The sequence below is a fragment of the Anopheles marshallii genome, chromosome 3 (assembly GCF_943734725.1).
Source record: "Anopheles marshallii chromosome 3, idAnoMarsDA_429_01, whole genome shotgun sequence".
NCBI classification, from domain to species: Eukaryota; Metazoa; Arthropoda; class Insecta; order Diptera; family Culicidae; genus Anopheles; species Anopheles marshallii.
The window spans coordinates 79,974,743-80,002,683 of record NC_071327.1 but is presented as its reverse complement, the minus strand read 5'-3'; the positions used below and the strand labels follow the sequence as shown (position 1 = coordinate 80,002,683).

Genomic DNA, 27,941 nt, shown 5'->3' with positions numbered 1-27,941 from the left:
TTAGCTTCTTGTAGAGATCGAAATTGTCGACCTGGGCGTGATGGTGATGATGGTGGCTGGAGGACGTGGTCGTGGGCGTTGGTCATGCGTAGTGCGGATACGAGCCCAGATGTGGCGCGACGTGCGATGGCGTCACGTGGCTCATCGTGTGCGACGGGTATAGGTTCGTTGCCGGACTGCCCCAGTTACCCCACGAGGCGGCCGATGGAAAGATGGAGGCTGTTTTGAATGGATGGAAGAGGAAAACATTATTCAATAAAGTGTTACCCGAAGGTGTTTGTCATAGGTTAAAGCCTGGTGCCGTGACCAGGATGCATTGACTCAGTGGAAAGCATTGTAACGAATAGCGCAACGGCTTTCAATTAATTTTATTCGATATTAACAGTACCTTCAATTACAGTAATTAATTGCAATTTATGATTGGCTGGAAAGTTAATTGAAAAAACAGCCCATCATAGTTCTGACGTTTAATTGGCAAACTTCGTAAAACAATTAGCCGTTGCTTGTTGATTTTGTTGCTCTGTGCAGCCTGGCGGCTCGACCTTTTATCGCTTTAAGGTCATATTGAAAGGGAAACATAGCTCTTGAGACAAAACTACAACAAAAAATCACCGTACCCAGGCGTAGAACAGACACATACATAAAAGTACCTTTAAATTTCACCTTCACGTAAACTGTTGGAGCGAAAGACCAAACCAACGGTTTGGCTCGTCAATTTCAGGCCCGTCGATTCTCGCAATGGAAGTCGGGCGCAAGGTGAGGAGAAGTCCGCTCGGAAGCCTCTAACAAACAAGCCGTTCCGTAACGGAACTAGTTAGGGAAACAGAAATTAGACCAAAAGAACGGTTTCACTTCCACCCGGGTATTTTTCCTTCCGGGGTGGCGCTCGGAGGAGAAGCAGCAACATCAGCCCGGGGATGGCCATTTGCCTTTCCCTTCCGCCATACGGATGTGGTTGGAGTGGTGTGGATAATGGGAGAGGGGAAACCAGCAAACATCCAGTACGGGAAGGTAAGAAAAAGTCATCCTTCTTCTTCCGTTTCGCGTACCGATCGCGTGTTGGGTTGTGTAGCCAAAACGGCAAAAACGGATACGGGCGGATTTCTCGTAGGAAGTAAGAATATGATGGTATTGGCGCTTCACAAGGGCGGAAAAGATGATACTTGAGTTTTTCCGCCTGCGCCGGCGATAGTTTCCTTCGTTTTTTTTTGCTACCACCATTTTGCCATTTCCATTTACTCCTTAGTAGGCGTGTGTGCATGTATGAGTGTGTGTATGTTTCATGTCTGTTCATCCTTCCTACTGAGTTAATCACGCCCGTACGGAGCGAGATAGAACTAGGCAAAAGTACGAGAGGGAAACAGCCGCTCTGGTAAGAGTGTGCCGGACAGAGATAGAGTGAGTGCGATAGACTGACAACACAAGGATACGATGGAGACGCTTGGTGCTCGTTACTGCAACATGCGCATGAGCCTGCCTGCATACACACGTATACGGATGATAGCGTCGGTACTGGATGGGTTGAGCGGCGGGGCGAACGGTTTGCAACTGGATGTCGAGAAATGCCACCACCGACGACGGCGGACTCCTTAGACTGTTTGCCACACTGCTCCTACGTACAAGATGGTGCCGATAATGGTAACCCTCGGTTCCGTTCACTACCACAATGGTACAGTCACGGTTACGCACATCGGTGTGGGTGTTTCGGTAGGGCAGCTAAAACGCAAGCGTGTTGTAAAATCGATGGAAAATAGAACATTGATTTATCGTTTCAGTTTTTCCTTCCAAGAGCCGAAACAAAAACGAAAGCTTATCGGAATGTTCCGAAAGTAGAAAGACCACTTGAGAGAGTTCATTTTTGGATATGTTTTAGATTCGTTTTCTGTCAATGATAAAAAGATGCAATCATCGTTTTTTTGAAACTTTAGGGAATTTAGAGCTGTGGCTTAGGAGTTATTTATCTAGTTCACTGATTAAGCAAACTTTTCCAGCAATTTTATATTTTTACAAAGTATATTAGAACCGTTGAAACCCCAAGATATTTCAGAGTATGTTTCAACCAACCAACAATTAATATCACTATTTGATGAAAAAGGCAACGATCATTGTTGAAAACTTCTTTTTTAGTACATGCATAACTCATTGTACTAAAATCCAATTCTTTTCAAACCTCATTCTAGCTCATAAATTTGGATAGACAACCATATTTCGATACTTTCAGCAGCCAAAACAGTCGTTACGCTATTTTTACACAACCGTCGAAACGTTCACGGGCGATAAGCCAAATTGGGAAAGGAAATATCTTTAAACGGTTGAGTGCGAAATGGCGATTAGATTTCGTTGCGGAGGCGTAGGAAAAGAGTCCTTAAAACATTTTCTCCGCACACCAACATACACGCAGAAAAGACTAGGACCATAAAGTTCGAGTGTCCTGAGAGCCCCGATTTCCTTGCTCGATAATCCAGCCGAAAAAGAAACACCTAAACCTTCACCTGCTTTATATCCTGCCGTTGCAGGGCGCTTATTTCTGCTTGGTGCCGTTTTGTTCAACTTACCGGAAGATGACGTCATGCTGTGATGGGGGCTCATGAACGAGCTCAGCTTGGCCCCGTGATGGTACGGCGACATGAACAGGTCGCTCTGGTACTTGTAGGTCGGATCCGTCTGGGGCTGGGTCGCGGCCGCCAGACCCTGGAAGTCGAACTTGTAGGCGTAACGCTTGCCGTGCACCTTCGTCATAATGTTCTTATCGTAGTAATATCTGTGGCGTTGCGTTGGGTGATTTTATTTCAGTACGGCGTTGTGGTGGCCATGCAAAAGAGAGGAGAAAGAAACGGTGGATTAGAGAATTGGTAGTCGGAGTCGGTATGAGGAACGCTGGCAATAATATAGCTAAAGAAGGAAAAAAAAGGAATCGTTGAAAGTGTCTCAATCAAGTTGAAGAAATTTCCCCCTAGGTAGGAACAGGAGCCCTACGCCATGTCCAAAAAGGAACCGACGGCTTTCATTGTACGGGCCGAGCCGTATAAGTGTGTTGATTTCTTCAGCAGAGGGTGTGAGAGCGTGCGTAACGCTTGGAGTGAAGTTGTATGTTCCGATTTGTCGGTTTCGATAAGAGTATACGATAGCAGAGCAAGCTAATTCCTTACGATTGCCATTGGAATACACAAATCGTAACGTAACCGCAGCTGGGCACGCTCGGGTTGCATTGGAAAAAAATAAACGGCCAGTGAAAAGTGTATGTACACTGTCTGGTACAGTGTTTTCCCTCCGCTCAGATGCGAGATGGACAAAAGGCATATTTTAGTATCTTCGAATTCGGCATATGACAATCGAACACAAAAAAGCAACTAAACTGCTGCTGCCACGTTTTCGTCCGACAGCGCGAGGTGTTTATCGACGTTAACGGTTGCGTATTGTCAAAACGAGGATGACAGCTGTGTCGAAGAACAATGTGTCTACTAGATCGGAAAGTGTTGTGTTGCTCCGTATTGCGGTAAGGGCGATACACACGGAACGGACACGTGGATGATGAGGTTATTCATATGACGTTCGCAATTGTTTGCGGACTCCCCCCAAAAAAAGGAGTACAACTTGCAGCGATTGAGAACAGTGGTTGTGAAGCATAATGTGGCGTCGTTCGCATTGTTAAACCCAGATCCTCATACGCTAATGTACATTTCTGTTCGGTTGACGGTTGGGACATCTGCAAGGCGATTTCAGTGTGATTTTCGTGCATTCGGAACAGGCACAAAAATTGATTGGCATATGGAACAATGGGAATGTTAAAAAAAACACAGCGAAAGAAGTGATTCTACATATGGTTGATATCATTTAGAGACATGGCACGACATCAGACGAACGTTTAAGAAATGTCCAGAAATATCGGTAAACATATTGGAACTGAAGCTTGGATATTCAAATGCATCCCAACATTCGATTTCAAACGTAAACAAGTTCCCTTAAAACCTTTAAAAGGACTCCGATTCAACTGTCAATAAAGTATTCGTCTACGTGGCTTATTTGTGTGATTCTTAGCAGTTTCGAGTGGTAAAGCAGTATTCTTTGTCCCAGTGTAGCAAAACCTCGAAAAAAAAAACTGCCACCCCGAAGATATGACGTCCCCGATAGCACTCTGTTTGGGAAATATTCAAAATTACATCCATTAAAATCATACGCGCCAGACAATCGTGACAGTATGCTCAACTGCACGAGAAGGATTATACTCAACTCGGGTGCCTCCAATCATCATCGCCCATATTCCAACCAGCATCATTATCGGGAGCATCAACAGTGGCATGATAATGGAAATACGGTTGGCTTGTCCCATTCCTATAGAGAGTTTCTTTACTTTTTTCCCCTTCGGTCCATTGGCTTTTTGTCCTCTTCTTACCGTGCAGATGGGAATTATTGGGGAGTTGGGGGTTGCGAGCTGCTGCTGTTCGGTACAAAATGAGCCGGGCGTGTTGCTGTCACTCATCCATGCAATGCAAATGTGTGAAGAAGCTATCTTTTACCATCACCACCACCATTACCACTCGAGCTGGGTACCACTTCACTCGAACACTCGACACTGTACAGGGTGGAAAACGCACCGACCATTTTCCGACCGAGCATTTTCGAGTGGTTTAATGTGTGTACATACATATTCAAGTGAGGCATCATCATCTACACCCCACCAATCCACAAATTACCTGCCCTACTTTCTGTGCCCGTGTATTGCCATTTGGACCTGCTGCTGTCAGGATTGTCCCATGATTGTCATCACCCGCCGTTCACGCACTTGCATCAAAATCGCTGTTGTTCTTTACAGTGCTCCCTCGTGGGAGGGGCAAAACCTGGCAGAAGAACGTTACGACGATTACCTAAATGTGACGAAATGTGTGTACACACATCGACAGACGGGACCTAGGGATCCCTGCCGGGATGTGGGAATGTTTCAGTACGCTTCTCTTGGTGAGACCGATGGTGTCTGATGGTTGAACAGGGCGTTGTAAACATCGTCCCTTTGGTAAGCTAAGGCTCCGAAGGCTAGTGGGCATTAGGGCAAGGTTTGGTGCTAAGTGAAACCAGCAGGAATTGGTATTTTAATTTCACTGCAGTGATTTAATAAAGCGACGAAACGAACATAAGGTTACAGACAGTTGGGTTTGTCGTTGCATGGTAACGGTGGAATCAATAATTTGACGTTTTCAAATTCAATTTGTGAAATGTCAGTAGTGTGGCGGGAAAGTGGATGACAGTGTTCTAATTTAGTTTTTAATTAAATGTTAGTAAATGATGCTTTGCCGATATGTGCTTGGTTGCGATTTGTTGGCATTAATTGCTATTTTACTTAGTACTTCATAGTTAAATTTAATATAAAATATTACAATATGGTTTACCTAAGTATATTTTAATTATTTCTACAGACATTTTATTTTCACGAAGACTACGTGAGATTACCTAAAAGATCTAAAGGACCTAGATCTATCTAGACGACAGTAATGACATGTTATGTTGGTAAAACGATGGCTAATCCCAACCATGAACGCTAGTGCAGTGCTCTGGCAATGAAATCAACGTTGTCTTTCGGTTTACAAACCATGGCCATCTTGATGGTTGGCACCATCGAGTCATCCGCTTTTGTGTACGCCCGCCAGGCACACAAGCTGTGCGCACAGAAGTCTATTAGATTTTGGCTAAATCAAAATGTTGTTATTTTTCAATTTACAAATTTGATTGCATGAAACCACCTCCATCGCTGGCACCTTCGGGAGCATATTTTGCACGTTTTGCCACCAGTCTGTTGCGTTCGTACGCGTCACGGTACGAAGGAGAGAGTGTCGGCAGTGTCCCTGCGTTCCCCGACGTTACTGTCGCATGCTGCGTACGTACCATGCTGATGTAGTAAAATTCCCATGTTGTAGCGATGCTGGATGCGATTCGACAAACGGTTGAAACAGTTGCCATAAGAATCGGATAGTGGCGACAGCACAGCACCCGGACCAACGACGAGAAGGTGGTTGGAGTAGCCAAAGCCCCGGACTGGGCTATTTCGGGTGCACGTTCTTTTCAAACTCACACAGCATACGATGTTTCGGTGCCGTGAAGAAGTGCTACGTTGTGCATAGAATCGAGTGTGGGCGGAGAAGTTGTTGCGAAAAAACCCAGCGCCTGTAGCTCGGTAACCCTGCTCGGTGTGGTGGATTAATGGAATGTAAGAACGGTATCAGATCTGGCATTATGGCACATTCGTTGCAAAGTTGTACGATTTTTCCGAATCGACAAAACGGGACGACCGAACTAAAATCCAAGAGGGGGCTGGGCAGGTGGCCTTGTGGTAACCGGAAACAGCACCGACTATGCTACCGAACGGGGAGGGTGCCAGCATGCTTTCAATCATTCGTACGAATGAATACGAAACGTTGAAAATTGAAATTATTAGATAAATCGTGATAAAATATGCTCCGAGAATCGAGCACACTGGTGGTAAACGTCAGGAGCTGGAGCGGGATGGTCGTCAGAATCTTTCAATTGAAGGCAAATGGAAAGAAACCATGGCATCATGCTATTATTCGACGCCGAACCGGGAAGGTATTGTGCTGGCATGGGGATGAGTTGATTAAATTGGCAAAGAATATCTAAGAGCTTATCACACTTTTCACTCGACTTTGCAAAGTGTAACTTTATCCTGGGTAAAGTTTGACTACTACTCGAACGATCATGTAGAGAAATCATGGAGCATGCAGGAAAGTACGACAAATTATCGATGGACGTGTCTACTTGAAAAGTTTTGAAAGAACTACGAAGGATACTTCTGATTTTAAGAATGATAATTACGATTGGTTTCAAAACTTAACCCTAATATCTATGTTTTTCATAAAGAATATTTAAAACCCTTGAATTGCAAAGTTTAATGTAAAACTAGTTTCTAATTCATTTGAAACATTTTTTCATTGATATCATGCTTAGAAATAATTACTCACAATTTGGGTGAATGTGAAATTGAACTAATGAATATGTATATTGAGTGGTTTGAATGATTTTAGGTACTAACATGGCACATTTTGGCGCAGTAGAAATCCGAACATGTATAGCGCACAGCATAACTTCAAGCGCTCTCGATCATGGTTCAAAATGTTTCATAAAGGACAATCAGGAAGATGAGGCCAATCAAGTTCAAATACCCAATAAAAACCTGTTTCCAAACAGGGGGATTTAAAAATCTGTGCAATAACGACCGAAAATAAATAGCCCAAAAGTAGTGATGAAAAGGCAAACTCTGCTAATTGTTGCTGCTGAGTAACGCAAGAAAAACACATCTCAGCAAGCGTCTAGCAAGTGATCCAATTTACCATTCAATCAACCGTTGGATGATGGCAACAAAAAAATAGTTCACCAGTTACACATTCCCAATCGATTGCCGTTCGGGGTCGGATTTGTTCATCGTTATCCCGTGCCAAGGCTAATCCCATTACGGGTCAAATGTTACGCTCACATACGTCCGTTATCGGAGGAGCAAAACAAAAAATAAAGGACGAAAAAAGGACATTTCTATGGCGAATGTGAACAGACTGACAAAGGTTCGTTGCGGCAGTAGTTCGCAGCAGGGCAGCCGACACTATCGTGGCTGCCACCAATGGTCCGTTACGAGGGACACGATTCAAATCGAACCCGGACTGCCGTACGATAGATGACGAGGGCGGTGATCGTTAAAGACAATTTGATTTACTGTGATGATTTCTTTTGTTGCCCGTCCAGCCCTCCGAACGCGCCCCGGTAGTTTTATCCGAATGGAACGGTCGTGAAGCGAAGGACGATGATCCTAATTCCGCTCTGTACCAAAATCTCGTCCACGTCTTTGAATCAAAGACCGATTGGAAAAAGAACGTTTTGGACCAGTAGAAATAGAAACGGAGAAGATTGCCGAAACGATTTGTGTACGGGTTTGTGGCTAATTCTCGACGACAGAAGTAAATTGAGTGAAAATTGCAATAAAAGTGACATCAAAAGAACATTAAGCATAAATTATGTTTTTGGTGCGTTGGATCGTCCCACCCCGTCGCTTTTCCTTCCCATACTACGTACCTTAACGCTCGGCTGAGTTTGTCGTAGTTCATGTTTGGTTTCGACTTTCGTTCACCCCAGCGTCTGGCCACCTCGTCCGGATCGGTCAGCTTAAACTCACCGTTCGTACCTTCCCAGGTGATGCAGGTGGCGTTGGTAGAATCGCTGAGCAGCTCGAGCAGGAACTGCCATAGCTGAATCTGTCCGGAACCTGCAAAAAGATGGAAATCCGATTGAGGCGAAAGTATATTAGTAAACTGTACCGTGCGAGCCTAATGACGGCAGTGGATGGTTTGAATGGACGTGCGAAAGGGGACACTTTCGTTCGTTTCCACCGCCCATTAATCATTCTCGTTCCAGGTGTGCGCTCCAGGTGAAGAAAACGAGTAAAAAATTGCCAGAAAATTAGAACCACTATGTTCACTAAGTGGTTACACTTTGTACTAAAAAAAAAAACCCGCAGCAGTGAATACATACAATCCCGTTTCGGACCCATCAAATACAACACTCGGAACCCGCTCGACAAGTGGTTGGCGATTCAACAAGCATTTTGGGCAATCGGTTCAACATATTCATAATACAACCGTGAATTACCACCAGCGGGTGTTTTTTTTTTGTGCGAAAAAGGAAAAGAAATTCTACTTCCCAAAAGCGATCAACCATCGGGAGGTTACAACCCATCCGTGCGCCCTGCTCATGGCCGGGGAAGGAAAAAATTAATGGCGACAGTAATAGTCCCATGGCGCGTATAGTCAAACATAAGGCCGGCACTACACCAACCATCACCAAAGGTTCCCGACACAACAAAGGGCTTATTATCATAACATCATCAATAATAACACCCACCAAAGACCACACCGGGGCTACCGGGAACCCTCGATCCGTTTCGGCGCAATTTAGGGAACGCTCCAGGGGTGTGTAAAAGGGATTGGTGGTCTGGGGCTTTTCTTCATCCCTCCTCTCTATTCAGCGCTCCGCTCGTTATGAGGGAGGAATTTGGGCTTCATGTTTTTTGGCCGCTGTCGATTCGGTCGATTCAATCTGTGCGGATTATGTGATTCATCATTAGTAAATCGGTGTTTCGGTGTTTGAGCGCTGCGAATAGAGGGGGGTTTTGTTTGGGAAATTGCAGATAAACAGGATAGTGTCTTGTGAGGAGTAGAGCGAAAAAAATAATACGAGCATCAATTTGCGAAGCAAAATGTCCTGCTGTGTGCAGAATTGCAAGATTTATTTTTGATTCATTAATGGGAGGGTGTTTTATGATTTTTATGAACTATGCTGTTTTATTCATAATACGTGAATGCTGCATGAAAAATGTTTTGGTTTGTACCTCGAGTTTTAATTCTTTGCTCCATATTTGGCTTAATTTTGAACTCTTTTTAAATATCAAGAAACATTAAATCAAAGAAGTGTTTAGAACACTAAGAACACAAAGTTTCTGGTAAGTTCTTAACTCTCTCTCTCTCTTGCAAACTTCTTAACTTAACCTGCTTATCGTATTGGTACTAGCGGACAAATCAGTAAGCCCTTGAATAACTAATCCATAGGCAAGACACTGATAACAGAGAAGGAAGAGAAAAAATATTATCATTGATTTATGAGGAAGAGATAATTTTAGTACCGACCCCTTTCAGTTTGAGATTTTTTCTTTCCTACCCTAACGGAAAGCATGTTAACTAATAATAAAGTGTAATAAATCAAACAATATTATGACGAATGTTAAGTTAAAATGATCAAAAATATGGAGCATTTAAATATCTGTAAGTATCTAAATTTAACGCCAGTACTAAAACAATTACTTTGGGTGAGCTTTACAGGTTCTATTCAGTACGTTGTACAGCTCTTAAAAAGCTGGTAGTAAAGCAAGGATTGAAGCATAATAAATTATACTCTCACAAGCTTGTGCAAACCTTTCTTAGTGTTTTATCAATTGTTCCAACACTACCGTTCCTATAATTAACACCTTCCATTCCTAACATTAGCCATTGGAAACGAGGCAGAAAAAAACATCCCGAAACGAATCCAAAACAACAGCAAACGCCACCGATGGAACGATGGATCGGTGGTGTTTCCGTTGGTTCCAAAATCTCGCGGCCCAACGAGACGTGGTGGCTCCCTTTGATTAAATTTGTTGCCGGTTTCCGATCATTTCACACCTTTTTCCGTATTTTCCTGTTCTTCCTGTTTCCTGACGCCCATTTCCTCCTACTTGTTGTACGGCGGAGGTTTATTTAGTGCCTAACCGGACCAGCTGGTCAACACCGTTCGCGTCCTGTTCGTGGTTCACGTGTGTTTGGGCGGCCGATAAGGGCTTTCGGAAGAAGAAAACTAACGACCCCCAGTACCCGGGGATGGTGGTCCATTTTTTTTTGTACTGTTGTTTGTGGTTCTGTATACGTCCCGGAACTGGTCTTTGTGGGAAGGGATCTTTGGAGCGAATCGATTTGACCCCCATGCCTGCCGTTCCCGTTGCCCAGCTTTGTGTGAGGCTCGGGTCAAGTGTTACTGGGTCATCTGTCTTATTGGACGGTATATGGTGGCCGTAAATGTGTTCTGACCACCTTGCTTTTTGTGAGTTTTTGTTCCGTTGAGGTCTTTCCACAGCCGGGCGTTTTCTCCTTCATTCGCTCGGCTTCGTTATGTTTGCTTCCTGTTGCCTATCGTGCCGTTTATCCTTTTTCCAACCACCAACTGTAGCGGTCTCAGTACGTTTACGGATCCCTTTTTTTTCGTTCACTTCCTTGTTCCGAGGGCAACCATACCGTCAGACGTCCGTGGCGAGCTTGTCGGGGTTGTACTATTTTTATTTCTCTATTATCGACTCACCGGGTCGCCAGCCTAAACAACGGCAACAGTGAGAAACCGTTCGTAAAGGTACCGTACACGCGGTGACACGCAAGCGAGACCTCCTACGCGATGGACCCATAAACATAGGAACTCTTCAGAAATATAACGACTTTGAGGAAACTTCCAACAACGAGTGAATGGGAAACAGAAGCAACGGGCCACCGTGATGATAAGATCTAGTGAACACGATTCACTTTCAACCGGTTCGGTACCGGGCTCGGATCGAAAAGGAACCATTGAAACCGACGGGGAATAAACAGACCGAAGGGAGGTTCCGGCCTAGCGAACAACAGCGGCGGTGTAACAGTGATAAAGGGAGGTAAGGCGATCCTTCTTACATCGGATCAGACATCGAGTTCGTGACGGTGACCGTTGTTGGACATCGTTGGACCGAGGGGTGAACCGATTTCCGAGAATTATTGTCGAAAGACATGCGAAGGCAAAATGTTACCATCCAACTTGTGCCCGCGCGGGCTTCTCAAATGGGGCCGACTGGCAATACGATCGTCTTGAATCGTGGGCTGATTTAAGACTTCCTGGCGGTTTGCTGGGTAGATTTAGCTTAAAAGGATTGCATGAACGTGCAGTGCGTTTGGTACGGGTAGGCTTGACCATGAGCGGCCTTTCTCGTCGAGAAGCAATTCTGCATCGTGCATCGGACCGGGGAATGGGAATCTGAGTGTTGAATATATTTCTCTATGGTTATAAATCTCTCTAAGCCATAAATGCGGAATATGGTATGAGGCTTTGAAAACAGTGCGTAGATTTATTTTATATACATTTATGGTGCTTCTACTTTGAAGGATTAATCTCGTCATGAGGATAATACCAAACAACATAGTCTGCTAAGTGATGAACTCAAACTCAAAAAGATGGAAGTTATGGATGCGTCAGTTGTGCTAAACTCAAAGTACTAAATGAAGCAATGTTCTAAAATGGAACACTAAGCTCATTCGTTCGAGTGGCTTTGCAGCTACATGAGATGAATACTCTTTGTTATCAGGGACGGAAACATACAAAAAATGAACAATGATGACCAGCGATTGAATGGCGAAAAATAAATAAAACCAACACCACCACTGATCCAACATGGCGTGCCATTTGCACCTAGGCCTTCGTTGTTTTCGTTTTTTTCCTGAGCGATTCTTCGAGTTGCCCTCGGGCAGTAGCCCATTCATCGCGTTTTCCATGGTAATGCTTATGTTTTTATACGCCATTTTGTACGCGTATCCCTGCCTTTATGGTGCCAACCGCGCTCCGTAAACCGCTCCAAAAACCCGGACAGCTAATTACGGTACTGGTTTCGTGCAGAATGTTTTGCTTTCCTTCGTTCAATTCCGCATGGTGTACGTCCAATTCGTTCCACGCGGAAAGCACTTGGCAAAACGGTTATGTTTAGTGGGTTTTGCGAAAATTTTACACCAACCGTCGTGTCGCAAAATGGTTGAAAATGGATTGCCAAAGCGTCGGTTGGTGGGTACCATATGGAAATCGTCCTCCGACTTCACCGTGCCATGAAAATGCTCGCGCTCTCGCACCGGAAATTTAATTAAACGCTTTATATTTCTTACATTCACTTTTTTGTTTTGGCTTCTCGGTTTTTCATTTGCTTTTCAGCCATGCTTTTCCTTTCAGTACCACCAGTGTATCCTATCCTGTTGGTCGCCCATTGAAGCGGTATGCATATATATTTATTAATAAACACGAACAAAAATACCATGGGACGTGGCGAGTTAGTACCGACAGAGTATGTTTGTGAAATTTCACATAGTACACGGTGATTCGAAACCATTTTCTCCAGCTCTGTACCGATCTGTTCGACTCGTGAGGATCATTTACCATTCATTCTCAAATACCGGAACATCGGAAGGATGCGGCGTTAAGCAGCGGCAACCGCGACTCGAAAGCTTATTATTCATGGTTTCACCATCGGTTTTCCTTCCCGGTTGATGAATTCAAAATACATAGCAAAAAACCTACACACAGACAAATTCTCCCACCGCCGGGGTGTATGCGTTATGGTGCTCAACATTGTCAACTTTGCCTTTTTGCTGTCTTATGCTAATATTATCTTTCCACTCACTGTGTGTGCGTGTACTCTTTATTTTTCATTCCTCTCATCTTTTCATTACAAAATTTCAAATGCATTTCCAACGCCTGGCAGGCATCCGCGACGGGCGAATGGCTTCCGGTTTCCTTCGGTTAACATCCGGCAGGCCAGATCCAGCGGGTTCTGTGTGACTTTGCCGGCTAATTAGTTTCCTTGAGCGTTTGCCACACGAAAAGTGCTAATTAGTGTCGACAGGGCCACAAAGCGAACGCAGAGTGAGAGTGTAGGGAATTTTCCTTGCCTTGGACCTTCTTTTACGCGATTAGTGTATTCTATGAGAGGTTCTTTATAGTTTTGCTGCTGTCGTTCACTTAGAGAAAGGAAATGCCGTTTGTTTTGATGAGATAACTTGCGAAAACTTCTCTTCGCTATTTTATTTGATACAATTTAGAATTCAAATGTGAATTTAAATAAACACGCTTTGGCTTTATTGTAATAAATACTACTGCGTGGAGTTATTACTAGAATGTTTCTTTTTAAGAAATCGTTCAAAAATTGAGAAAAGTATTCCAACTCTACCCATAATACGCAATGTCCAGCACTTGATCTTTAATCCCAAATTATATTCACTTTTGTGCAGAGTATCTAACCCATTCCCCATTCTAATTGCCCTAAGTCCGTAAGTTAAACCCTAAAGACTAAGAATTACAACCTTTTGGTCTCGCACAACCCCATTCTATCTCATACACCCTGTGACATGAGTTTTAACCTTAAAATCGATGAATATTTCATGAGTGAAAACGAAAAATGCTAACCCCCACTTTTGCCCTAAGGTGGCCATTCGTTCCGGGTGGGTAGTGCTGGATGAAAATCGCACTGTAGCTCCCTTGGCAAGGGTCACCACGGACGCACGGTGTTGCTCTCGTTGAAAGCGTTTTTGTACGATTGGAACAGACACCCGAAACTGAAGTACAACCCGGTTCCGGTTCAATGCGTTCCAGTGTCGAAGTGTAAGGATGTGAGGTCTTGAAGCAGAACGGCGCATGGATTACTGCCGGGAGCAGTGCAATGGTTCGAGGGTTGTAAGGGACCGCAGATCGAATAGAGGGTGTAGCAGGAATCGTAGAACGCAAGCAAACGAAACGCATGTCCAATAACCCCCGGTCGAATGTTTACCGTTCCATTTGCAGTGCAAATAGTGGAGCTAAATTGGTGTCCTGGGATTTTTATTTCGACAGCGTACAGCCAACACCATCGTCGGGGTTCCGAGTTCACCTTGCCGGACGCTAGCAGACATACAGGACTCCGCTACCCTCCGGGGTAAGATACACGATTCGGGGTTTATGTTCTACTCCACGGTAAGCGAGCTTCCCCAAACCCGAGCGAAGGGCTCGTCAAGGTCCTCTGCGAGCGAGCGGTGTTGGGTTTGGAATAGAGGGAACTCTTGGTAAAAAGGTGAAACTCCGCTTCGCTTTTTTTGCGCTCTACCCTGAATTAAAAGCAACCAGATAGGGTGTTAAAAAATCTCAATCAAACAATTTACCAAAAGGGGCCTGAAGGTGAGGCGAGAAAAACACACCCGCCAGCGGCACCCTGTTCCGTGACGTTGCGTTACGGAACGTGCCGTGTTTTGGTTCTTAGGGCTACATACCAGCCACATTTTGCATGATTCATTGTGGGTCGATTGTTTTTAAGAGAAACAAATTAATAAGCCGTCCTCCCTCGTGCTGTGTGTGCGCGTATATGCGTGGACCAAGCTAAAGGGGCTGAAACAATCGTCGGAAGGAGCGGAGGGGTGGGAGGTTTTTTCGTGGGGGAAAAGTCGAACGCAGTAACCCGTGACGACGTTTTGACACGTGTTGGTTACAATATAGCTTTGATTGCATCCAAGACGTGATAGGGAAAGCGAGAGAGTGCTGTGTGTGTTTCCTACATGCACCTTTCGTGCGACGTTCGATCGGTCTTCGATAAATAAATAATGGTAGTTGTGTTGGGTGTGGAAGCATAATTTGCTTACCAAAAGGCTAAACGCTTAACTACCAGCAAGAAGCGTGAGCTGCAACGATGGGAGCAGTTTTCGCATCAAAGTAACCGGCGAAAAGCCGCAGTAATGCAGCAGTTAACGCACCCATTAGAAGCTGAAATGGTTTCGTGTGTGCGCAAGGGAACCATTTGCTAGTGCAGCGATTTGATGATTAGAGAATTGATTGATGCGTGTGCCTTTTGCGAGGCAGGTGCTGGGGTAAACGGGTGGCAGTAAATGAGAAATTCCATCATGACGCACGGTGCAGTATTTGGGAAACATTGTATGTTTTGTGCATGATGCAGTAGAATTGGCATAGTTACGTTGGGTCATGTCTGTTAGCGAGTCGAATACGGCACAACTGCTTTATTGATTTTGTTTTCGTGTTGCAACTGATACATACTAATGCAGTGACAGATTATATCTGTACTAAAACTATGCCAGACGAACTTTTAGTATTTTGATCATTTAAATTAAGTATCTTATCAAATGTGGCTTTGTCCCTTTGATCATTTGGTTTAACCTTTAAGTTTATGTACGATAGCCATAAAATTGATTGATAATATCTGTAGCAAATCTCTGACAGTTGATATCAGTACTAAAACTGAGAGAGATCATCAATGTTTTTAGTACTTCGCCTTTATAATCAGTATCTCTTCAGTTTGCACTTTCAAAATCAGCAAGAACTATTTTAAGACCGTTAACTCATCGGAAATTAAATAAATTTTCCGATTGCTCAATAAAATCTGTTTGTTAGCATGTTTTTTTGCACCCCTCCGTAAAAGTTTTACTTAATCTTTTGCTGGTAGTGCTATCAACTCTCCAGTTAGACATGGCATAAATTACTTGCCATTCTCAGTGCTCCAGCTTGAACGTTCTCGCACAAATAACGAATGCTAATTTCATTCAGTGGCGTTGAAAGGGACCGAAAAACACGCCGTTCCTGTCGGACAAATTGATGACTTTTCGTTTTAATGTCAAATAATTTGCTGCTACTTTCCCCCAGAACAGTGCTCCCGCGTGTTTGGGTCTCTTTTTCTGATTTCTCGTCCATGTACCGTGGTTGGATCGTTGTATCGCTAGTTTTTTTTGTGCGTTGATTAGCACGGGGCAGGTGAATTTGGGGAGCTAATGCTTCCAACAAAACTTCACAGAACCACAGGAAATCGGTTCATAAGGTGCTCGTGTTCCGTTGGATTTGCAAACACTTCGCACTTTGAAAGTGTAGTTTGGGAGGAAGAAAAAAAAAAACTACAAGCCAAATGAATATTCCAACCCTCTTGGGGAAAAGAATTTCCACCAGCGATGCTTTCGGATAGTCACGGAGCGTGGTGAAAAATGGAACAAAACCGGCACCGGGCTCCATCCGCTCGTGGTAATGTGTTTCTAACCCATAAAGGAAGTAGTAATTAATCAACAACAACATCGTTTCTTCGGCATTTCCGCACTAGTTTCCGTACCGTGGTCTGTGGACCACCTTCTGGTCTGTTGCTTTTCCTGCTGGGATTTTCCACCGAATATGGACCGCGCGAAAATGAAGGCGAACGAGAAAGTGTGGCAAAGGGCAATGGAAAAGCAAGTCTTAATCGTTCAGAATGTGCGCGTGCAACGTGGTCTCGGGGGGGCGGAAGTATGCAGTCAAGAAAGGTCATAGGTTTGCCTATGCAAAACTATCGATTTTTTCACTTTCTGGTTGGGGTGTGCATAACGTTTTTGTATTCTATTAGTCTGCACTGAGCAAAAGGTGCTCACGAGTACCTTTTCTACTCATTTTTTTTTTATAAAAGTGTTAAAGCTTTGATGAGCTAGATTAGAAAAACTTACCAGAACTCGCTAACCGACTGCTTGTGGGTCCGAACATCTGATATGGATCTGTAACGAGAAGTACAATTAAAAAATAGTTTAAACATACAGTATTTAAAGCAGCCTTTTCATTCCATCCATTATTGTGCACAAAATCGATAATTCACCTGCAGCGCAGATAACGACATTAATCTGCACCACAATGCGAATCTCGAATCGCAAAAGCATAATTAAAATGGTGTGATTTTTGCTGCGGAATGAGCATGCTGAGTCTTTTTTTCCACTCGATCCAGCTATTTTTTTGTTGTTGTTTGTTTGCACGAGCATCAATTTGGTTTGTGGTGGAGTACACACATCACACCGTTTGCACCCGTTCCGATCACGCGGATGAGTGCCAGAGCGCCATTTTGCCATGTATCTGCATTGTGCTAAAAATGATTAAAATGGCCACCGGCTTCCCTTGGCCATCCAAACCTTTCCTCCTCCCTGGGTCGTAGGATACAATGGAAACGGGAGAAATTAAATATCCTGCCCACGTTTCCTATTGCGTCGTAATGTCCACACCACCTTGTCACGTTGTTGGGTGTTTTGCTTTCTTCTATTATGCACTATGAAGCGTTTTTTAATTGCAAAATATCAGAACGATTGGGACGCGAACGAAATGTAAATAATAATGGTTAAATAGTAACAACAGCAGCAGCAGCAGTAGCATCCAATGTATGAACATGATGAAAAAACGGGAGTGAATGCAGCGATGGAGCAATTTTCTGTGAAGGACAGACAATGGGAGTCTTGTTGCAAAAAAAAAAACAGAATCCCATAATAGGGTTTTGCGATGAAGAGTAGAGACACATTTCCAGCACTTGAAATTGGAACAAAAATAATTTATTAAAAACAGAAAAGGACAGAAAATTAAAGAATGAGCTACACACACTGCACAAATATGTAGATCGTTGCACTCGCAACGACGAAGAACAATACGAACAAACCCACGCAAAAAAGGGGCACAAAAGTACGGTGGACAACAGTTTTGCATGAATTGTATATAATATTATAGCAACATAATGGAGGTGCACATTTTAACATTCAGCCGACAGTTTTCCAAATGCATCCATCGGGTGTACGGGGAAATGAACTGGAAAAGGACCGTACGGTGGTACTGGAATGATCGCAATGGATGAGGAACAAAAAGGGAAAGAAGCAGACAGGCAGGGAAATGATGAAACTTAATGCTGGCCATCGAACACAACCGGGTCCAGGATAGGATGGCTGTGAATATACCACTAGGCGCTATTTTTGAACAAGGTCCATGTGAGGGTTATACGAAAGAAGACATGGACACTGCTACTGCTATTCGAAGTGGATGAGTGAAGCAACAATAGGACATGAAATCACTACTGAGAATGTAGTAACTTCAAGCAGCTTCAGGCATGAGCTTCAGCAATCCAGTTTCCAGAGAGCAGTTACAAAAAATGTCCCATTGCGGTTTTTTTTCTAAATAACCTACACATAGAAAAGCACACAAACAGGGCTTCATCATGTGTATGAGCATTATTGTAATTCATTTTTCTACTGCTTGCCATTGTGCAAATGCATCGTGATTTGCATGGTGATTATTATAATTTCTAGTCGAGAGCGAGTAATCGAAACAGTACACCCGGCCGGTGAGTGCAAGAGCGCCATCTAGCGGAGAGGAGCGTTTTTTTTTTGTTGAGGAAATGGCATGACGAAGAGGGTGTACAATTTTTACAATTATCATCAACCACTTCTGCATGCACACTTGAAACATTTGTCCCATGCAAAACATGTAATATGCTGTTGTACATAACGCGTTCCCTCTTTTTACCATACACGTGCATGTACTGTTTTTAAAAGACACCGCACAGTCCACGTGGCCAAAGAATAGAGTGTGACAGTATACGGGTCTGTGAACGTGTACTTATCACATCGGACAGAACAATGGGGAATGTTTTATAACAATTTTTAATGCATTTTTATATCCATTGTTTTGTTTCGCAAGCATTCTAAATACAGTAGGGGAAAAACATTATGGTAAACGAGCTAAGAATTAAGGGTGGAAGGGGTAAAGTTTGAATTTCGCCACTCTGACACTCTTGAAATAGTGTACCATATGTTAGTACAAAATGTACTAAAAACTTATCAAGAAAGAAATTGAAAGAAACACTGTTTTATGTCGCAATTTAATTTAGCTCTATTTGGAATCAAATCCTTAACCTTCATCACCCATCCTTAGGGTTCCCTCAGTAGACAAACAGAATCGGAAGCAAATATCAATATATTCCCGGCGACTAACTGGCCACTGGGGAAATAAAAATGTGCTAAACGAAAGACGCCGGAACCAATCCACCCAGGAGGGTACTGTCGATCTACTAGGGAGCATCTTAAGAAATTTTGCAAACTGACACAAACGACATTGGAACCCCAGCATTACCTTTATTAAATTCGGACACTGTCAACAATCGTTTCGGTGCTCCGTTTCACACAACTGACCGTTCACAAACGTTATTTGTCTATATAATCAATCAAATTTTCTCCTTCGATAAATAGTTTCAGTCGGTGTCGTTCCTGAACTTTAACGTCGTTTAGCGGAAAACAGTACACTTTAAAGAGTAATTTTCATGCGTCGTACAGAATTTCTGGCGAACGAAGTTTGTTTTTATGAAGAAGTCGTAAGAGACCGGGTCAAGAATGTTCACATTACTATGGTACATACCACTTCAACCCCTGGAAGTAAACGTAACGTGCGTGATTATTATTCCCTTTCGGCTAAATCCGGCCAAGTCACGCCAGTTTCCGCCCGTAGGGCTGTAGACCAAACGATCGACGCCATGCTCCGTGCGAGAAATCGTCTCACCCTCTCGGCCTACCGGACTTGAGTTAAATGAGTGGAACATTCTTCTTCTCACCTGAGCAATTGTGTATGTGTGTGTGTGTGTGTGTATTTGTGTCCGTTTTATTCCGTGGGTTTCCTTATTTCCTTGTGATTTCCGTCCAACCTTCCGGAGTGTTAGTGGATTGCTCAGTTCCCCCTTTTTTTGCGCGAGAAAGAGACCCCTTCACGGGGTCAATCGTTTATTGTAACCGCGGTTTCGAGTCAAGCTTTTCCGACCAAAGGTCCCGGTCTTGGAGGTCTTGACGAAAACAATTCTACAACCCTTTTGCTCTGCCACCGCCTTGTAGGGCCCGGGGGAGTTTTCACGTACTCCAGTTATTATTTAATATTTTCTCAACTTTTCTTCCTTCTTCCTTCCGTAAGTCGTTAGAGCCCATTTGCAACAGGGGTGTTAGGTAAGGTGCCTCCTTACGCTTGTAGCACGAGCACGATTACGGCGTGGAGTGTTGTGTATGTGTGCTTTAATATGAATTGTTATTTTCCTGGGACATGGTTTTCCGGAGGTCACACACAGGAAACCGTACCTAGCGCAGCAAAAGGGGACAGCCAAGTGACGATCGAGCAGTTCCTTTCGAAGCAAGGAGCTACCCATAAAGGACCTTTTTACAGGGTGCGCTTAGCTTTTTTTTTCGTTTCTCTTACTCTGTCTCTCTCGTTCTCTCTCAACCTGTTTTGAAAATTTTACTGTTTCCATTTGCTCGTTCCAAACACGCTGTTGTGTTGTCGAACGTTCGCTAGATTGGGAGTACAAAAATTGAGGAGAGAATTCTTGTAGAAAAAAACTACCAAAAGCGCAAACGTACGAAGCGTTATCGAAAAGCCTGTACCGAAACAGTAATATAGACATTTCCACAATCGTAAAATTAAATTACACCTTCTTCCGTCCGACGCCAGTGGGGTTTTGTGCACTATGGCTCACTTGCCGTATGCCGTACTCGACGTGTGTTTGATAGCGAAGTACTTCCTCACACTAGCACGTGACCGGGAGCAAGATGGCTGCAGTCGAAGCAAACATTCATTTGACCTCCAATTGTGGCCACTTTTCCACCGAGGGCTGCATCTATAAAGTGCATAATTTAATAATTAATCTCTTAACCCAAGCGTTTGTCTTTGCTCTCGCGTAGCGTGCCAGCGGAGACAGCCTTCAAGGGGGCACATAATTTCAAACTTCAGCACCGTGCAAATACGACTTCTCGCACCGGCGAGCCAATGAACTCTTTCCGGAGATGGATGAAGAGCACACCGTGTATGAGCAAAAAGGAAACAAAATCCTCCCCCCCCCCCCCCCCCTCCCATCTTACACTCCTTTGCCCCCAGCCCCGTTCTAGAATGGTTGCGAGTGGAAAAGGACATAATTATTTAATCATATTTAATGAGTTAACAGTATTCCGGTTCCTTTCGGGGTTTTTGGTGCGCCTGGTAGGTGCAGTGTCGCATAATTTGCATATTTTAGCAACGCATCGCTGTGGTCGTGTTTTAATTCAAATGCGATGCGTGCAAGTGTGAGGTGGTGGTGGTCGGATTTATGTTCTGTTTTTTTTGTTTTACGGAAGGAACTGCAGCGGTAGGTGCCATAAAAATGGTTCTCCTGTGTTTCCGTTCCTTCGAAATTTTTCACTCCCGATGCTGTCGGGGTGACAATTGTCTCGACTTAATTGCCAAGGGGAACGTTCTATAGTGCTTATTATACATTGGAAAGAGTGCAAATTGCTGAACGAAAGTGATCGTGATTTAAGAAAATTTAAACTTTTCAAGAGATTTTAATTGCAAAATGTAATAATAGTATTTATTTGGAACTCGGATTATCCATCCACCTTCTAAAAACTTCAAACAACAATTTGCACATAATAGTTTTTTTTAATCACCGATTCAACGACAAACATTTCGAATCAACCCTTTCCATTAGCAAGAACCATGCAAAATTTTCTACCTTTTATGATCCGTATGATGAACGAGGCGTAGCGAAATCGTTTATTTGTGGCGGGCAGAAAAATTAGACACAATTTTGTACGCTCGTGCGCTCGGGCTGTGCGCAGTATTTCGTATCGCGAATGTTTATTATGGTTTCTATCGGGTTTTTTTTGTTTCTAGTTAAAGTTGAGCCAATCTCATAAAAAAGCCCATTCCTGAGTATCGCTCGATAAATTCTAATTCCACTCGCATGCGGCTTGCGTAACGATCGTCTATTGTTTTGAATTATGCACGTCCGACCGAACGCGCCAGTTGAGTGGCTACAGTTTTCAGAGACTTTAAGGTCTCCTTTTTTATGTTGGTTGTAAAGTTGCTACACTGCACTGTTCAGCGCCCCAATCATCGATACATTTGTTACCGCGTGGAGTAGACCATCACTCGACGGAAGTGTTTGTGTGTTTCGAGTGGTTTTTAGTGGGTTGGTGAGTTTTCTATTTTTTGTGTTGCTCAGCTGCAGCAGGCTGAAGAAAATGTGGCGTTTGCCAAAAAAATGCACCACATTTAAGGGGAAAACTGAGGTGACGGAGGGGGAACTGAGCCTGAAGTGGCTCATGAAACGTAAGCCGAATAATATATATTCAATTAAGGGTTGCAGCTGAAAGAGATCGTTTGAAGGCGAATTTGTATGTGGCATTTTGTGACGCTCGGAAACAGTTTGTGTGAGTGTGCCGGGCAGTTTTCGGTTTGGAACAGCAAGGCGTGAAGGACCATTGAGAGTACAAAAAATCAGTTCAGAGGAAAATCGGGCATTTTCACGAGTTTTTCATGCCCTTTTTGTCAATGGTTACAATCGAGTGGGCGGCTGCTTATGACATGCTTGAAAAGGGTGCCACCATTGTGAGATGGAGACTAATGTAGGGAAATTTTTTGATACCGGTAGATGTTTGAAAATATTGTGACATAAGCTGGAGTGGTTTTTGGCGCTTAGAATGGCTCTGGAATGCTCCCATTGATTGTGGAATAATTTGAATAGAAGTGAGGAGGCATGTGTTGTATTAAGTAAATGTCAATGAAAAGATATTTGAAAGGAATTCTAAGAGACTCTGGAATCAAGTAAGATACAACTTCAATTCAGGGTAATGTTGCAAAAGCAGCAAAACAAGTAAACAACTGTTTCAAAACAAATTTGCAAAGAAAAAAAAGGATAGAAAATCCTTTAAGCGTAGCATTATCCTGCCAATTGTCACTGATTGGTAAGTAAATTTACAGGCCTTTATCAGCCATCAAGCCTTGTTTGATAAAAAGCTGTAGGATTTAAAAATTGTGCCAAAAACGATAGTTTTATTCAGAAAAGTTCCAAAATAGGTTGTGTTTGCTCTTCTAATTAGCATCTCGCAATATGCAGGATTTCCAATGTGTCCTTCAGAGAGGGAGAAAAAGATCCTTACACCATAACTAAGGGTGAGTCAATCACTGTGCATGTATGTTTACTTATCCCGGGTCCGTCCGGGTAAGGCTCAACATCGATATCCAATAAATTCCATTCTTTGCTACATTTTTTGTGCGTCATCAATACTATTTGACAATGGTTCCGGAAGTTCCTTTTTTATCGTTGTTCATGTGTACCGAAAACCGAAGAACAGCAACTCACACGACCCTCCACGGGAAGGATACACTTAATCTGGGTTGCTGCTTAACTGAGAAGAAAGAACATCACAGGCAGGATAAAAAGATCAACCAAAGGTGTGGAAAGAAAGGAGAACAAAGGGGATACAACATAAAGCAGCGTAAACATGTGGCATGTTTGCATAGATTTATGTGCAATTTACATTCAAACAATACCAGTCCACACACATGTCTGACCGGTACATGAGGTTCAAACACAACGGAAGCATAAACTTAACGAACCTAACATTATGGCGTTTTAGAGTCGTTTGATGTTTCGCTTATTTAGAGCAAGTTATGAGATAAGAAATAATGGCTTTTTTCTTGAATTTGAATCATCCAGAATGTTTGAAGCTCTCAAGAATTATGCACGGAATTCGCTTTCAAAAGACATGATTCAGTTTGAAGTTTCCCTTAAAGCAACTTCTTACGATATTCTTCCAAAGCAAATCAAACAAGATCAGGTTTTCTCTCGTGTGCAGGTTCACCCAACTATCGATTTTCCATCACGCACCGAGGTAGGATTTCTAGTGCAAATTCTAGCGGCTAGACAATGGCAAACTTATGGGCCCCTGGTGCCGAACCTACGCTCTCCAGCCAAACGGAAGCGAAGTGTGCAAACAGAGTCACCGATAATGAAGTAGGAAAGTTCGCAAACAATCCATCGACATCAACCGTAATTAAAACGCCGAAGACCAGAAATTGGACGGTTGGTCCCGCCGGTACGCAACCGGGCACGCTGACCACCTTTCACACGGAGGTCAAATGATGGTTCGAATGACGGGTTGTTTGTTTCGGTCGGTCAAAGTCAGTAGGCAAGTAGTAGGAGATGGGAAAATGATCATCAAACACTGCCAAAACACTGGGCACTGAGGATGAGGATGTGGTCGATTAGGGCGCGATAAGACTGGGGGAATGATGATGAGTAAACGAATATTATGTGGGTTTACTAGGTTATTTAACGAAATGGGAGACGATTAAGTGAAGGTTGTCTCAAGAACGTCTGAAGATACGGCAGATGAAGAGCATGCTGAACAGAGCCAATGTCAAACGTTCCGGCCCGGGTGAACGTTACCAAGAAGTGGATGAAACGGGAAGTTTAATGCAGAAGCTATTTCTTTTATTAAAGATACAGCACATAAATTTAAATATCATTTTCAGGAATACTTCAAAGTTGGACACATATTTCTAGAAATGTTTCTCTCTAACTTCAAATACCACACTGCTCTGTTTTAACCCCCTCTAAATTAATAGTTATGTTGTCAGTGGTAAAGATTATCCATGATTTTTGTTGTTATCCACCATGACTCAACGCCAATTGACATGCCACCTAAGCTGACCCGAATCACTTTCCCCATCACCTTGCTGTACAACGCATCTCAATCATGCACCAATCACACGAAATCACACGAGCGGAAGAAAAACATTTCTTTACGCAATTTCAAATCCTGTCACCCCGGTCGATCCCACTGTTGTGTAACGTTCCGCTAGCAGTGGTTCGGTCTTTTGGTCCTGCGGCCGCCAAAAGAACATCGGAACACGGAAAGTGTATCGCCCTAAGGGCCCCGGGGCGATAAACCGACCGATTGTACGGTTCAGAATAGAGCGCCGTTCGCGCTTTTATTGTTTACAATCAGTGCGAATCATCAAAAACCACTTTTTGATCTAGCTCAAATTGAATTTTCCAACCAAAACCGTTGGTTGACGCGCATTCAACAAAACCAAGACGGCATGGACGCACAGTTTGTGAAGGTAGCCTCAGGCCACTAGCGCATCACCAACGCCAAACGCACACATACGTACATCAAAAAGCCAAAAGGATCCTTGCACCCTTCAATTGCCCGGGGGATGGAACACGAAGTTTTGCGATTCGATGTGTGCTCTTGGTTATTTTTTTGTTTGCTCCCGCAGCTATTGCTCTCGCTGTATGAGATGCCTCTGCTGGGTGGCTTCTCACAGGACGATGGTTCGTTTGCGTGAAAGTTTAATTTTAATGTTGTGTCAGGGCAACACGCCGCGGGGTGTAATTTGTAACACCATCTCGCATCACCATCAGAGCAACGCGTACAGGCACAGGGCACAGGAGAATGTTGTTGCTCCCCTCGGGGTACCATGGGCACCGGAATGTCGTTTGAACCTGCCAAACGAAGCGTGACTCGAAAATTGGAAAGGGATGAAAAGTTACCCAAGCGCGAGAGCTTAGTGCCACAATCCTGTGGATGCTGGAGGGTGGAAAATGTGTACCATAGGGCGAGGTCCGATCGGTATACTTTGGTTGTTTGGAAATTTTGCCAGCGTTTTATCATTAATTGTTAATGAATAAAGGTTTTATAAGCCTGAAGCAACGTTGACGAATAATTCGTTAGAAGAAGACAAATAAATTGAAGCACAAGATTGCTACTAAGCGCAGAGTTAAATAGAATGTAAATAGAAAAATACTAGAAAAATATAAAAATTAAAACAACTAGCGCATAAAAAACCTTTGCACATATTTCATAAAAAATATGAAACAAATTTTGGGAACACTGTTGAAATAATTATTAATATGAAATATAACACAAGTAAAAGCAGAAACGAAAGACAAAAGATATGTAAAACGGTAGGGAAGAAGGTTGTTTAAAACAAAGAAAAAATAGGTAATGTAATGGAAATAATAACAAATATATTTCAAAATGTATTGATGTATAAAAATAAATGCATTCCTTCGAATATGAAAAATAATCAAAAATTAAAACCAACAATCAAACTCACACACATTAATCTTAATACTGTTGTTAAACTTTTGTAAATTTTGCAATGTTACCAACAACTTGAACAAAAATGGAGAGAAAATGTGTAGGCACGAGAGTATCAAACAACCCTAACAATAAGCGGCCATTTTTCCTTCTCTTATCGTGTTCCAACGAAAATCTAGCACCTCAGCCTCAATGCGGTAGCCATTTGGGTGAAAAAGAAAAGTTTTACTCCCGCGTGGAGAAAATTGCTCCCGCAGCGACACGTCGATTTATTCAACCGTGCCAAAGTGACGAAGCGAAGCTGTTTCTGAAGTGTCTTTCACGTTGTGTGCCGCTAGTGAAAGAAGATCACAGCTTCCATGGCACCTTTAGCTGACGGATTATCGTCTCCGTACGTGCAATGTCTTCGTTTGCTAGTTGTTTGCTTTGAACTTTGGCTAGCACATACTGTCGCCAGCGATTGTTATGGGGGGGCACAACATGTATTGGGGTCGGGACACCCTGGTGCACGAAAGCGTGACATTTGTTTTTGATATTAGTTTAGTTTTTGATTGTACACATTAGATGGCGAGGCGTAACGCTCACAGATCGTCAAAGAAAGAGCCTAGTAGCGCCGCACAACACGATTGTTCTAGCCCGAAAGGGCATGTTATTCGCGCCCCACCCTGTGGGTGTATGATCTAAGTAATCAGAGCATCTTTCGGAACACGAGGACTGAAGGATGCAGTCGAGGACAAGCGGGAAAGATAATGAAATATTCGGTTGACTGACTTTGCTAGCTACTTCGGAGCACGTTTTGAACAGCAAAAGTGGAGGCTATGCTGCCCACAGGCCATTTACGAAAGGGCAAATATTGTGCTGCGGTGTTATTTGAAGAGTGTGAGCTAATAAACAATAACACAACATACCTTGACTCTGGGACGAGCTGTGTGAGCCCCATGATGATTTGTACGAAGAGTCTGCAAAAGAGAAAGAAAACCGTCGCATTAGCATAAGCGTGAAACTAAAACGATCAGCATTGTTTTGTACTATAGGCATACATTTTCTAAAATTAGTCTGTTTTTGCTTAAGTCTTTTTGTCTTTTGAAAAGTATTGTACAACTCCAATCTTTGTTAACCTGTTCTCCTATTTCTTTCGTTTTCATCGTCTCTTTAGATCAATTTTCCAACAACTTCTTTCACGAATTGCATAAACAATAACAATCTATTTCAATTTTGCAAAAAAACACAGTATCATTGAAGCGCACATCCCCAAGCAGGGATCTTACATCTTCACCGCCTTGAACATGTGAAAGACATTGGTTGTCTCGTATCATTATAATTACCAGCAAATAACATTGAAAAGTTACCGAATGATCCACCGGAGGACCGATTCAGATAATCGGGCGAGCTTTTGATATCGATCATAATTTTGCAACCGTCCTCAACGCTGCCCTGCCGTGGTTTTCCAGCTTTCAGTCGAATCTTGGATGCGTGCTCCCGTCCGTCCGCACCGATGCCGACGATTGCACTCGCTCCTGGAACGGGATGCCCGCCCGCCGCGGCTTCCCCGAGCCCGATGATGCTTCCGCCACACACGCCACCAGCGTAACCGGCAGCTACAGCAGCGGCCACTTTTCCTGTTTTCTTTTTTTTTATGTTACGTACTACGCTTTTCTTCTTTACCGCGGGTTGTGTTGGTCACGAATATTTCACACTTTCACAAAGCAATTTTTACTGCTAGAGGATTTGTTTTAGTCAAACCGGGTCCTTGTATTGAACTTTGTATTTCTGTTATATTGTTGTCATTAGTTGCATATTTTCACTCTCACTTTGATACATTGCTTTAGTTTTCATCTCTTATTTCACTTTAATGTTTTTTTTTTGGGTTTCTAGTAAATAAACAGATGCGATTACATAAGTTCCTATTAGATAAGGTTGAATGATCCATTTAGGAACTCT

At 43.2% G+C, this 27,941-nt stretch overlaps 1 protein-coding gene across 1 annotated transcript; it reads right to left on the bottom strand.

The window, feature by feature from the left end:
• Positions 1–8: 8 nt before the first annotated feature.
• LOC128710899 (DNA-binding protein D-ETS-3-like) lies at positions 9–27,495 on the bottom strand. Its single transcript, XM_053805758.1, has 6 exons — positions 27,326–27,495; positions 26,909–26,959; positions 16,797–16,844; positions 8,071–8,260; positions 2,556–2,761; positions 9–219 (listed from the first exon to the last, which is right to left on the bottom strand). The coding sequence occupies exons 1-6, from the start codon at positions 27,405–27,407 to the stop codon at positions 83–85; spliced, it is 714 nt and encodes a 237-aa protein (XP_053661733.1). The 5' UTR covers positions 27,408–27,495; the 3' UTR covers positions 9–82.
• Between the last annotated feature and the right edge of the window lie 446 nt (positions 27,496–27,941).

Coding starts and splice junctions, on each gene's coding strand:
- LOC128710899 (XM_053805758.1), bottom strand. CDS start 27,407: ATGATCGATATCAAAAGCTCGCCCGATTATCTGAATCGGTCCTCCGGT. Junction 26,960..27,325: donor CTTTTCAATGTTATTTGCTG/GTAATTATAATG, acceptor TCTCTTTTGCAG/ACTCTTCGTACAAATCATCA. Junction 220..2,555: donor CAGCATGACGTCATCTTCCG/GTAAGTTGAACA, acceptor CATTCAAAACAG/CCTCCATCTTTCCATCGGCC.